Source organism: Bombina bombina, chromosome 11 (assembly GCF_027579735.1).
Source record: "Bombina bombina isolate aBomBom1 chromosome 11, aBomBom1.pri, whole genome shotgun sequence".
Taxonomy (NCBI): Eukaryota; Metazoa; Chordata; class Amphibia; order Anura; family Bombinatoridae; genus Bombina; species Bombina bombina.
Window position 1 is genome coordinate 166,964,148 of NC_069509.1, and position 14,660 is coordinate 166,978,807.

The 14,660-nt window shown below is 40.3% G+C and overlaps 1 protein-coding gene across 1 annotated transcript in view; it reads right to left on the reverse strand.

The window, feature by feature from the left end:
- LOC128641728 (uromodulin-like) overlaps nucleotides 1–14,660 on the reverse strand; it is a 106,461-nt gene that overhangs the window by 63,072 nt on the left and 28,729 nt on the right. The window contains exons 7-9 of the mRNA XM_053694253.1: nucleotides 13,860–14,651; nucleotides 13,666–13,776; nucleotides 4,987–5,171 (exon numbers count right to left, since the gene is read on the reverse strand). Of these exons, the coding sequence (XP_053550228.1) occupies nucleotides 4,987–5,171; nucleotides 13,666–13,776; nucleotides 13,860–14,651 (1,088 nt within the window). The remainder of the gene's footprint in view (nucleotides 1–4,986; nucleotides 5,172–13,665; nucleotides 13,777–13,859; nucleotides 14,652–14,660) is intronic.

The following is a 14,660-nucleotide window of genomic DNA, read 5'->3' on the forward strand; positions in this document are numbered from 1 at the left end:
TCTGATGCTAACATGCAAGTTATTAGACTGGGAGCCAAGATGTCTGGCTTCAGTGTCTTAGCCTGCAGGGCTTTGTGGCTAAAATCTTGGTCAGCTGATGTTACCTCCAAATCCAAGCTTCTGGCTCTTCCTTACAAGGGTAAGACCTTGTTTGGACCTGGTCTGGCAAAAATGATTTCTGATATTATGGGTGGAAAAGGGTCTTTTCTACCACAAGACAAGAAGAACAGACCTAAAGGACATCAAAGTAATTTTTGTTCCTTTTGTAACTTCAAAAGTCTTCCTTTCCCTCTTCAAAGCAGAAACAGTCCAAGTCTGCTTGGAAGCCCAATCAGTCTTGGAATAAGGGAAAGCAATAAAAGAAACCCTCAGCTGAGTCTAAGTCAGCATGAAGGGTCGGCCCCCGGTTCGGGATTGGATCAAGTGGAGGGCAGACGTTCCCTGTTTAGTCAAGCGCGGATATAAGATGTCCCAGATCCTTGGGCTGTGGACATAGTATCTCAGGGTTACAAAATAGATTTCAAAACTTTCCCTCCCAGGGGCAGAATACACCTCTCAAGATTATCTGCAGACCAGGTAAAAAGAGAGGCATTCTTGAACTGCGTTCAGGACCTTTCCTCCCTGGGAGTGATTGTTCCAGTTCCAGTAAGGGAACAGGGTCTAGGATTCTATTCAAATCTGTTTGTGGTTCCCAAAAATGAGGGAACTTTTCAAATCATTTTAGACCTAAAGTGCCTCAACAAGTTTCTCAGGGTACCATCCTTCAAAATGGAAACCATTCGTTCCATTCTTCCTTTGGTCCAAGAGGGTCAGTTCATGACGACTGTAGACCTGAAGGACGTGTTACTTCATGTTCCCATCCACAGGGATCATCAAAAATTCCTGAGATTCGCCTTTCTAGACAAACACTTTCAGTTTGTGGCTCTTCCGTTTGGACTTGCCACAGCTCCCAGAATTTTCACAAAGGTTCTGGGGGCTCTCTTGGCAGTGAACAGGTCTCAGGGGAATTGCAGTGGCGCCATACCTGGATCACATATTGGTTCAGGCGCCATCTTTTCAACAAGCAAACTCTCATACAGAGATCTTGTTGTCTTTTCTATGTTCCCACGGTTGGAAAGTGAATCTGGAAAAAAATTCCCTTGTTCCAGCTACAAGGGTGGTTTTCTTAGGGCCCATAATAGATTCCCTATCTATGATATTTTTTCTGACGGAGGTCAGAAAATCCAAAATTTTCTCCTCTTGCCTCTCTCTTGAGTCACCAGTAGCTCAATGTATGGAGGCAATTGGTCTGATGGTCGCTTCCATGGACATCATTCCCTTTGCTCGATTCCATTTGAGAGCTTTGCATTTATGCATGCTTAGACAATGGAATGGAGACCATTCGGATCTGTCTCAGAGGATAGACCTAGATCAGTCGACAAGAGACTCTCTCCCATGGTGGCTTTCTCAGGAGCATCTGTCTCAGGGCACATGCTTCTGGAGACCTTCCTGGGTGATCATAACCACGTACGCCAGCCTGCTAGGCTGGGGAGCAGTCTGGGACTCATTAAAGGCACAGTGACTATGGACTCAAGAGGAGTTTGCTCTCCCCATAAACATCTTGGAGGTAAGTGTGATTTACAATGCTCTGATGGCTTGGCCTCATTTGTCCTTAGCACTGTTTATCAGGTTCTAGTCAGACAACATCACCTCAGTGGCTTACATCAACCACCAGGGAGGAACTCAGAGTTCCTTAGCCATGAAGGAGGTGGCACGGATTATTCAGTGGGCGGAGGTTCACAATTGTTGTCTATCTGTTATCCACATTCCTGGAGGGGACAACTGGGAAGTGGATTTCCTGAGCAGGCAGACATTTCATCCCGGGGAGTGGGCTCTCCATCCGGAGGTGTTCTCCAGGTTAACCCTCAAAAGGGGGGTGCCGGAGTTGGATCGGATGGCATCTCAGCAGAACGCCAAGCTTCCAAGGTATGGTTCAAGGCCAAGAGATCCTCAGGCCGCTCTGATAGATGCTCTGGCAGTTCCTTGGGATTTTGGTCTAGCAGAGGCCGGACAGATAGCTCAGCATGCTAAGGCACTGTGGCTGAGCTCTGTAGCAGCCCAAGGTTGCAGGTTTGATCCCCGGTGAGGTCCACTCAAGACAACAATACTTTATTAGCATGACATTATTACATGTGTTGCTAAAGTAATATGTTACAATAAAACAATAACAATTAATAAAGTAGGAGTAAGCATTTCATCCTTCCGAGGTCGATAAAAATGGGCAGTGCCTTGAGACTCTTACGGGTGATTAGCCGCACTTTACAAGTTCCCAATACATACCTGTTTCCTCCGTTTGCGCTCCTTCCATGAGTTATTGCTCATATCAAACAAGACAGAGCATCGGTAATTCTAATACTTCCTAATACCTAGTGAAGATGTCATCTCGGCCGCCTTGGAGGTTGCCTCTGAGGAAATACCTTCTAACTCAGGGTCCATTCCTCCATCCAAATCTCATTTCTCTAAAGCTGACTGCTTGGAGATTGAACGCTTAGTTCTGTCTAAGCGTGGAGTCGGTCATTGAGACCATGATCCAGGCTTGCAAGCCTGTTACTTGAAAAATTCACCATAAGGTATGGCGTTAATACCTTTATTGGTGTGAATCTAAGGGCTACTCTTGGAGGAGGGTCAGGATTCCTAGAATTTTGTCTTTTCTCCAGGAAGGTCTGGAGAAAGGGTTGTCAGTCAGTTCTCTGAAAGGTCAGATTTCTGCATTATCTATTTTGTTACACAAGCATCTGGCGGATGTGCCAGAATTTTAATCTTTTTGTCAGGCCCTGGTCAGAATCAGGCCTGTGTTTAAACCTGTTGCTCCTCCTTGGAGCCTTAATCTTATTCTTAAAGTTTTGCTGCAGGCTCCGTTTGAGCCAATGCATTCCATAGATATTAAGTTGCTATCTTGGAAGGTTTTGCTTATTATTGCTATCTCTTCTGCTTAGATAGTTTCTGAATTCTCGGTTTTGCAGTATGATTCGCCTTACCTTATCTTTCATGCGGATAAGGCAGTTGTTCGTACTAAATTGCGTTTCTTCCTAAAGTGGTTTTGGATAGAAATATTAATCAGGAAATTGTTGTTCTTTCTCTCTGTCCCAATCCTTCTTCTCATAAAGAACATCTGTTGTACAACTTGGATATTGTGCATGCTCTAAAATTCTACCTACAGGCGACTAAGCATTTTCGCCAGTCTTCTGCCCTGTTTGTTTGTTTCTCAGGAAAGCGTAAAGGTCAGAAGGCTACTTCTACTTCTCTTTCCCTCTGGTTGAGACTGCTGGACAGCAGCCTCCTGAGAGAATTACAGCTCATTGCACTAGAGCTGTCTCCTCTTCTTGGGCTTTCAAAAATGAAGCTTCTGTGGAACAGATTTGCAAGGCTGCAACTTGGTCCTCTCTGCATACTTTTTCCAAATTTTCCAAATTTGATACTTTTGCACCGGCTGAGGCTTCTTTTGGGAGAAAGGTTCTTCAAGCGGTGATGCCGTTTAGGTCCGCCTGTCTTATTCTCCCTCCCTATACATTCCGTGTCCTCTAGCTTGGGTATTGGTTCCCACTAGTAATTGGAATGATGTTGTGGACTCTCCATATCTTAGGAAAGAAAACAAAATGTATGCTTACCTGATAAATGTCTTTCTTTCCGGATATGGAGAGTCCACGACCCCACCCTTTATTAAGACAGTTATTTTTTACTAAACCTTAAGCACCTCTACACCTTTGTGTTATTCCTTTTCCATTTCCCTTCGGTCAAATGACTGGGGATTATGGGTAGGGGAGTGACACTTAACAGCTTTGCTGTGGTGCTCTTTGCCTCCTCCCGCTAGCCAGGAGTGATATTCCCCCTAGTAATTGGAATGACGTTGTGGACTCTCCATATCCGGAAAGAAATAAATTTATCAGGTAAGCATAGATTTTGTTTTTGTATTTATTTAAATCCCACTATGATCTGGTGTACACTGGCCTTATCTTATTATCATAATCCCAGTTAAGGAAACAGTTTAGTCAAAATTAAACTTTCATGATTCAGATAGGACATGAAATTTTAAGCAACTTTTCAATTTACTTTTATCATCAAATTAGCTTTTTTCTCTTAGTATTGTTTGCTGAAAGTTAAACCTAGGTAGGCTCATATGCAAATTTCTAAGCCCTTGAAGGCCGCCTCTTATCTCAGTGCATTTTTACATTTTTTTACAGCTAGACAGCACTAGTTCATGTGTGTCAAATAGATCACATTTTGCTCACTCCCATGTAGCTATTTATGAGTCATCATTGATTGGCTAAAATGCCAGTATGTCAAAAGAACTGAAATAAGAGGGCAGTCTGCAGAGGCTTAGATGCAAGGTAATCACAGAGCTAAAAAAGTATATTAATATAATTAGTCTCTCTCTCCCGAGTGTGCAATACTTACTTTATTGGATTGAGGTTAAATCATGTGAGTATACATGCTTACTATCCAAAAACATATTACTGAACAAAAAGTATTTTACTGAATACTGAATCTACATTACATTACATGGGACTTTGTTTATGAACTTAAATGATGGATTGTTTAAATGACATGTGCATTACATTGGATCTTGACAAGTCCCTTACTAATTTTTGTTTTTGCGACAGTGGTTACCTTGGTTTGGTCATACTAAATATTAGTAGGAGTTTAAATCCCAACACTGGTTTTAAATACTCTTGGTAAAAACCTGACTTTTACTTTTCAAATACTAATAATCTGAAGTCCCAGATGTTTTTGTAACTGCTATATCATTCATACTAAATAAAGTTTTGGAAGGAAAAAAAACCTGACAATTTTTTTTGCATTTGTAAAATGGAATGAGAAACTTTTTAGTCCAGCCTAATTAATTAATGATTTGTGGTTCAAAATTTGCTCATAAAACATGGTGAACACCCCAACGTTTTAAAACATTTTATAGAATACTTAAGTTACAAATAGCTTGTTTCCACATACTCCTTCTTTAACTGGGGTTTTTAGAGACAAAAGACTAACGTTACCATCCAGGATACCAAGACAAGATTTGTCCATCAGATGAACATTTTCAATATCCAGATTTAAGGTCCTGAGTTCACATGCTCGATATGAAACTTTGATTTCAGATTTCCCACATGTTAATGTATGATGTAGCGAATTAGAATCTTCAACAAAACATAAATAATTGTCTGATGTTATACAATTTTGAACTAAATGAGTATGAGAATTATATAATTATTACTTTTAAACTAATTTGTATAAATAATATTAACATGGCATGGAACCCTAGCCACGACTGCTAATTAGTTGTACATACCTGCCCTGCACAATTTTCACAACTGAAATATTACAGAACAATTGAATTTTACTTTTTCTATAAGGCAAAGAAATTAATTTAACCTTCTGAAGTACAATGTTACACAATGATTATAAGTGACGTGCTAAATAACTTTCGTAGCTTGCGCACTAAATGTGCTCAAAGTAAAATTTTAACACGCTATGTATATATACAGTATATAATTATATGCATCATATATATACATCATATGTATATACACAATGGGGGGTAGTTATCAAGCCGTCAACCTCAAATACGCTGGAATTCCGCAGCATATTTGTGGCGAGGCTGATTCGCCTTAGTTATCAAAGGCTACAGACCGGCAAAAAAGTAGAATTTTGTGACGTAAACTTCGATCCGCCGGACTCAGTCCGACACAGATTGATTCTTACGTCACTCCAGATGTTCCGCACACAAGTGCGGCACAATCTGACTACTTTTGCTAGTTATCAAAAAACTAGCAGGTACGCTCGGCACTTTTACGGCCCAGCGTACCTGGTTTTCAATCCGCCACCCTGGAGGCGGCGGATCCCATAGGAATCAATGGGAGTCTGACCATAGCGAAAGTACAAGTTCGCTGCTGCCAGACATCCCATTGATTCCTATGGGAATTGTCTGCAGCTAACACCCTAACACGTACCCCGAGTCTAAACACCACTAATCTGTCCCCCCTACACCGCCGCAACTAAATAAATGTATTACCCCCTAAACCGCCGCTCCCGGAGCCCACCGCAAGCTACTCTATACATATTAACCCCTAAACCGCCGCTCCCGGAGCCCACCGCAACTATAATATATGTATTAACCCCTAAACCGCCGCTCCCGGAGCCCACCGCCACCTACATTATACCTAGTAACCCCTATCCTGCCCCCTCTACACCGTCACCACCTATAATAAATTTATTAACCCCTATCCTGCCCCCCACTACACCGCCGCCACTGTAATAAATTTATTAACCCCTATCCTGCCCCCCACTACACCGCCGCCACTGTAATAAATTTATTAACCCCTATCCTGCCCCCCACTACACCGCCGCCACTGTAATAAATTTATTAACCCCTATCCTGCCCCCCACTACACCGCCGCCACTGTAAGAAATTTATTAACCCCTAAACCTAAGTCTAACACTAACCCTAACACCCCCCTAACTTAAATATTAATTAAATAAATCTAAATAATATTTCTATTATTAACTAAATTAATCCTATTTAAAACTAAATACTTACCTTTAAAATAAACCCTAATATAGCTACAATAAAAATAATAATTATATTGTAGCTATCTTAGGATTTATTTTTATTTTACAGGCAAATTTCAATTTATTTTAACTAGGTACAATAGCTATTAAATAGTTATTAACTATTTAATAGCTTACCTAGCTAAAATAAAGAGAAATTTACCTGTAAAATAAAAACTAACCTAAGTTACAATTACACCTAACACTACACTATACTTTAATAAATTATTCCTATTTAAAACTAAATACTTACCTGTAAAATAAACCCTAAGATAGCTACAATGTAATTCATAATTACATTGTAGCTATTTTAGGATTTATATTTATTTTACAGGTAACTTTGTATTTATTTTAGCTAGTTAGAAAAGTTATTAAATAGTTATTAACTATTTAATAACTACCTAGCTAAAAGAAATACAAAATTACCTGTAAAATAAATCCTAACCTAAGTTACAATTAAACCTAACACTACACTATCATTAAATTAATTAAATAAATTAAATACAAATAACTACAATTAAATACAATTACATAAACTAACTAAAGTACAAAAAATAAAAAAAGCTAAGTTACAAAAAATAAAAAACATAAGTTACAAACATTTAAAAAATATTACAACAATTTTAAGCTAATTACACCTAATCTAAGCCCCCTAATAAAATAACAAAGCCCCCCCAAAATAAAAACATTCCCTACCCTATTCTACATTAAAAAAGTTCAAAGCTCTTTTACCTTACCAGCCCTTAAAAGGGCCTTTTGTAGGGCATGCCCCAAAGAAAACTGCTCTTTTGCCTGTAAAAGAAAAATACAACCCCCCCCCCAACATTAAAACCCACCACCCACATACCCCTAATCTAACCCAAACCCCCTTAAAATAACCTAACACTAATCCCCTGAAGATCATCCTACCTTGAGTCGTCTTCACTCCTGATCGGAACAGCCAATAGAATGCGATCTCAATCTGATTGGCTGATTCAATCAGCCAATCAGATTTTTCTACCTTAATTCTGATTGGCTGATAGAATCCTATCAGCCAATCGGAATTGAAGGGACGCCATCTTGGATGACGTCCCTTAAAGGAGCCTTCATTCGTCGTTAGTCCGTCGGGGAAGAAGGATGTTCCGCGTCAGCGGGATGAAGATTGATCCTGAAGCAAGAAGATTGAAGACCCCGCTTGGAAGATGACATCGCCCGGATGGAAGATGATCTTCAGCGCCGCTTGGAAGATGACATCGGCTGAATGGAAGACTTCTTCAGCGCCGCTTGGAGGATCACTTCATCGGATGGAAGACTTCTTCAGCGCCCCTTGGAGGATCACTTCTGGCGCTCCGGATTTCCTCTTCAGTTCCATCGGTGGCTCGGCTGAGTCAAGGTAGGATGATCTTCAGGGGATTAGTGTTAGGTTATTTTAAGGGGGGTTTGGGTTAGATTAGGGGTATGTGGGTGGTGGGTTTTAATGTTGGGGGGGGGGTTGTATTTTTCTTTTACAGGCAAAAGAGCAGTTTTCTTTGGGGCATGCCCCACAAAAGGCCCTTTTAAGGGCTGGTAAGGTAAAAGAGCTTTGAACTTTTTTAATGTAGAATAGGGTAGGGAATGTTTTTATTTTGGGGGGCTTTGTTATTTTATTAGGGGACTTAGATTAGGTGTAATTAGCTTAAAATTGTTGTAATATTTTTTAAATGTTTGTAACTTATGTTTTTTATTTTTTGTAACTTAGCTTTTTTTATTTTTTGTACTTTAGTTAGTTTATGTAATTGTATTTAATTGTAGTTATTTGTATTTAATTTATTTAATTAATTTAATGATAGTGTAGTGTTAGGTTTAATTGTAACTTAGGTTAGGATTTATTTTACAGGTAATTTTGTATTTCTTTTAGCTAGGTAGTTATTAAATAGTTAATAACTATTTAATAACTATTCTAACTAGCTAAAATAAATACAAAGTTACCTGTAAAATAAATATAAATCCTAAAATAGCTACAATGTAATTATGAATTACATTGTAGCTATCTTAGGGTTTATTTTACAGGTAAGTATTTAGTTTTAAATAGGAATAATTTATTAAAGTATAGTGTAGTGTTAGGTGTAATTGTAACTTAGGTTAGTTTTTATTTTACAGGTAAATTTCTCTTTATTTTAGCTAGGTAAGCTATTAAATAGTTAATAACTATTTAATAGCTATTGTACCTAGTTAAAATAAATTGAAAGTTACCTATATAATAAAAATAAATCCTAAGATAGCTACAATATAATTATTATTTATATTGTAGGTATATTAGGGTTTATTTTATAGGTAAGTATTTAGTTTTAAATAGGATTAATTTAGTTAATAATAGAAATATTATTTAGATTTATTTAATTAATATTTAAGTTAGGGGGGTGTTAGGGTTAGTGTTAGACTTAGGTTTAGGGGTTAATAAATTTATTAAAGTGGCGGCGGTGTAGTGGGGTGCAGGATAGGGGTTAATAAATTTATTATAGGTGGCGACGGTGTAGGGGGGGCAGATTAGGGGTTAATAAATTTATTATAGGTGGCGACGGTGTAGGGGGGCAGGATAGGGGTTAATACATTTAAGATAGGTTGCGGCAGGTTCAGGGAGCGGCGGTTTAGGGGTTAAACTATTTATTTGCGGCGAGGTGCGGGATCGGCAGGATAGGGGTTAATAACTTTATTACAGAGGGCAACGGTATAGGGGGGGCAGGATAGGGGTTACTAGGTATAATGTAGGTGGCAGCGGTGTCAGGCAGCGGCGGTTTAGGGGTTAATACATTTATCAGAGTTGCGGCAGGGTCTAGGAGCGGCGGTTTAGGGGTTAATACATTTATCAGAGTTGCGGCAGGGTCTAGGAGCGGCGGTTTAGGGGTTAGTAACTTTATTTATTTGCGGGGGGGCTCCGGGGGCGCCGGTATAGGGGGTAGAACAGTGCAGTTTAGTGTGAGTGCTTAGTGACAGGCTAGCAATAAAGCTGGGAAAAAGCCGAAGAGCAGCGAGATTGGATGAGTGATAACTATCACAGTCCGCTGCTCATCGCCCCGCGGCTTTTTGACAGCTTTATTTGATAACTTAGGCATATTTTTTCAGGTCCGCGGCGGCGAAGGTAGGCAAGCTTAGGCGGGCGTATTGGGCCGGCGAAGGCAGGAAAGTTGACACGATGATAACTACCCCCCAATATCTCCAAAATTTGTCAATTTCTGAGTGCTGAAACTACTAAACAGCTAATCCACTCCCTGGTAATTTCCCGAGTTGACTACTGTAATAACCTACTAACTGGCCTCCCTCTCTCCCCTCTTCAATTCATCCTAAATGCCTCTGATAGGCTAATCCACCTCTCCCGACACTCTGTATCTGCTGCACCTCTCTGCGAATCCCTTCAATGGATTCCCATTCACAGCAGAATTAAATTAAAATTTCTAACCCTGACCTACAAAGCCCTTATGCAACATAGCGACCCCCCTACCTGTCATCACTCTTCAACAAATATACTACATCCTGCCCCCTAAGATCAACAATGACCTGCTCCTTGCATCTTCTACCATCACCTCCTCCCATGCTAGACTACAGGACTTCTCTCATGCGGCACCAATCATCTGGAACGCACTTTCTCGTGCTGTCAGACTTTCCCCTAACCTTTCCTCCTTTAAACATTCCCTTAAGACCTTTTTGTTCAGGGAAGCCTATCTCCAAATCAGTAACAAATGAATTCCACTTGCCTAATAGCTGCCCTCATCTAACTCCACACTAACATCATTCCCACCTTTGCAGTCTTCACCTCCTGTTTCTCACCCTCCTACCCATCTAGATTGTAAGTTCCTACGGAAACAGGGCCCTCAATTCCCCCTGTATTTGTTTGTTAAACTTTGTCTGGTGTCTTTTATATTGTACTGTACTTTTATCTTTGAACCCATGGACAGCGCTGCGGAATCTGTTGGCGCTTTATAAATAAATAATAATAATATATAAATATATTTTTTTGTATGTTAATTTTTTCTGTGTGAACATTGGAATTGAAAGTATTTTTAATCAAAACACATTAAAACAAAGATCATTGCTGATGTCTTTCCTCCTTGGAATTGTGTTAACACACCTGAATGCTCCAGACCAGCAAACTGCTAACATTTTGGCTTTTATAGAGGTGGTCACACTTGCTGATGTTTAATTAATCAAGGGCATATAATTAGCAGAACCTGGCTGCTACTTAGCCCCTTAATTCCTATGGAAGCAGTAAGGGTGTATTTAGTTTTTCACACATGGCTTCTCCATTTTGGCTTTATTTTTATTAAATAAATCATGACACTGTGTAATATGTCATGTCTTGTTCATCTGAGGTTCTATTTACATAATTTTAAGAGGGTGTACTTTCTTTTTCACGACTGTATATATATTTATGGTTATTGCACGCTGTGATAAACAAACAATCAACTAACGACCAGTGGCGTACAAAGTATGACGCAGTCGTTAAGGGGTTAAAATTGTATGCTCTATCTGAATCATAAAAGTTTAATTTTCACTTGAGTGTCACTTTAAGTTTTAAGGAACACATCTCTTTACAAGGAAGCTTGTCTTATCAGGGAATTCTGGCGAGGAGAAAAAAATGCAATAGTAATTGTAATCCAAACTGAATTCAATTTAATAGTCATTTCAAACATATTCTCTTATATTAAACTAGTCCTAAAGCCCATGTACACAGGCAATTTCTTGCAGTACATCGGTCCCACCCCTTGCTCTCTCTCTCTCCCGCTCTTTTTTGCTCTCTCTCCCCCTCTCTTTTGCTCTCTCTCTCTCCCCCCTCTCTTTTGTGCTCTCTTTCTCTCCCCTCTCTTTTGCTCTCTCTCTCCCCCCTCTCTTTTGCTCTCTCTCTCGCTTCCCCATCTCTTTTACTCTCTCTCTCCCCCCTCACTTTTGCTCTCTCTCCCTCCCCCATCTATTTTGCTCTCTCTCCACCTCTCTTTTGCTCTCTCCCCCCCTTCTCTTTTGCTCTCTCCCCCCTTTTATTATCTCTCTCCTCTCTCTTTTGCTCTCTCTCTCCCCCCTCTCTTTTGCTCTCTCTCTCTCTCCCCCTCTCTTTTGCTCTCTCCCTCCCTCTCTTTTGCTCTCTCTCTCCCCCTCTCTTTTTGCTCTCTGTCTACCCCCTCTCTTTTGCTCTCTCCCCCCTCTCTTTTGCTCTCTCTCCCCGCTCTCTTTTGCTCTCTCTCTTTTCCCCTCTCTTTTGCTCTCTCCACCCCAGAGGCGTAACTAGAAACCACAGGGCCCAGGTGCAAGAATCTAAGAAGGCCCCCCCCCCCCCCCAAAAAAAAAAATTATCTTTTTTTTTTAACATTTAACACAGAAAAAAATTGTGAATCAGATTACATGTCTGCAAAAGGAGGTACCCTGTGCCCACAGTCTGTGAGATGGTCTGACCCCCTATTACTGTGTCAGTTTACTTTTGTGTTTAGCCTCTGAATTTAGAATATAGCAGTTAGAATGAGTTTTATACATATGGGTATGTAACACAAAGTTGGTAACTGGGTCGCCTAAGTGACCAACTGTGTGTGTTAATATTGCCCAAGTAACTTATATCACATATATATGTTTGGTTTGTATGTGATGAGAGTTTAGCAAGCATAAATAGAAGATACAGCACATAAGATGTATAAATGTAGCGTGGAGAGCGGTACAGCTATTTGACAAATGTAGATTGACTTATAACAGCGAACAACAGTAATAACAAACTTTAGTGTTATTTAGTTAAGAACGTATAACTTGTAACAGTTCACTCTTATACAACCTGAACCCAAAGTGCAGCGTGGAGAAGTTACTGCGGTCGGCAATAGCTGATGACGTCAGCCGAATACACAGTGTGATGCGGGAGAGGCAAGGTAGGAGCTGCGACGCACAGTGTGTAGATGAGACAGGCAGCAGAGGCGGCAGAGATTAGGAACTTTGTTGGTGAGACGTAACTCGACCTCCGGTATTAGCTTGCTAAGGAACAGCAAGCAGGCAAGGGAATTTCTGGGCTAGTAAGGATTTTACTAGCAGACACGAAAAATTAACCAAGCAATGATGAGTGGAAGAGGAGGTGCTTAAATACCAGTGGTTAAGGGTGGAAGATGAATCCTTAAAGGGACAGAGGAGGCAAACCCTGACATACTGTATATAGTGACACTGTTTAACCTACCAGTACTGTATACAGTGAGTCAGTGACACAGTCTGTAATCTGCCGGTGAGATGGCTGGCCTGACCCTACCCAACCCAGTACTTTATAAAGTGACCCCAGTAGTCTGTGACATGGTCCAGCCCCCCGTACTGTATATAGTAGTACTGTATAGTGACACTGTTTACCCCCTCCCCCCATGCTGTAGTAACAAGGTCTGTAATTTGCTGGTTCCACAAACATACACACACACATACATGCATAAATACACACACAGTCACATACATACACACATACACACACACATATAAACACCAATGGGTAAAACAGAAAGACTAACCCCTGTAGTCAGAGACACTCCCCCCCTCTCCCCCTCTCTCTCTCCCCCCTCTCAGAGGTCTTAACTGGTCTGCTGCCTCTGAGGCTGCGGACATCAATCCACTTGATCCTATACGATCAGGTTGATTGACATCCCCTGCTAGCGGCCGATTGGCCGCAAATTTGCAGGGGGCAGCATTGCACAAGCAGTTCACCAGAACTGCCTGTGCAATGATAAATGCCTACAGTGGATCATGTCCACCAGACACTTGATAAATCTGCCCCATGGTGTATGTCTTTAGAAAAGTGGTGGGGAACATTTTTTTAGGATATCAAAAATGCTATATGGCTATCCCAAAAATAATGTAAGTACCCTGTTTTAGGTAGGGTAACAGACCAAATGTAAAGGTCAATGGAACCTTATTGGTCAACTAAATATGTTTTTTCTAGCTTTCAGCCCGCTAACTTTATTTCCTTTTCATTAGGATGAAAAGAGTGAACTGTAAATTAAAATAGAAATTAAGAAAAAACCTACAACCATTTATTCTAAAATCTCATTAAAGGGTATCAACACAATTATTAGTTTATAACAAAGCCATGTAGCATATATTATATGATAATTTAATGCATACCAGTGATGTTGGGTCCATTTTTGCAGAGACATTTATAGATGCCTCCACTGACTTTGCATTCTTCATTAGCTGCACATGAACATGGACCACTGACTTCTGCCGTTGCAGGATCTAGATGAAGATTTATAATTACATGGTTTAGTTGCCACATTGTCACAGTTCAAATACTGTATATAAAAAACTATTTTTGGTACCTGTACAATATGCCAAATTGCAATATGGAGTCCCATTGAATTTATAGACATGGTATCCTCCAGGACAAGCCTTAACCTGAACATCTGTGGAATAATGGCAGCAATTCGAAGACCAGTGAGCACAAGCAGTTTTCTTTACAATGCCATCACTGAGCACAGGGTGAGTTTGAGATAACCACACTGGGCTATCTGCGCCACAACTATATTCAGAGACACAGGTTTCTGGCATACGAATTCCCCCACTGCCAAGAAATCTATACCATCCATGTAGCCCTATGTCACACATTTTTGAATACTTGTCTTTGTTTGAAGAACTTCTCCAAGATTCATAAATACTTTTGTAGGTCATACATGGATCAGAACAATTATACTCCCCATGTAATATAGTACAATCCATACCAAATCCACACATTCCACTTTTGCATTCACTGAGCTCACAATAAAATCCATCTCCAGTGTACCCAGGAAGGCAAGAGCAAGAATAATTTCCCTTTAAGTTTATGCATGTGGCATTTGGATGGCACTTTTTGAGTGAGGGGCTTGAGCATTCATCAATGTCTACACAAATGTTTGTTGAGGATTTATTATACCCACTTGGACAATGGCATGTGTAAGAACCAATAGTATTAAAGCAGACCCCCTCTGTACAGTTGTTGGTCCAGGAATAAGCACATTCGTTTATATCAGAACAGTTGAAGCCATCTCCATTAAACCCATCTCTGCAGAGGCATTTTCTGCCAAAATGTTCATCACATATTGCATTTGGGTGACATTTGGAGCAGTCATCTATAGCTGTAAAAA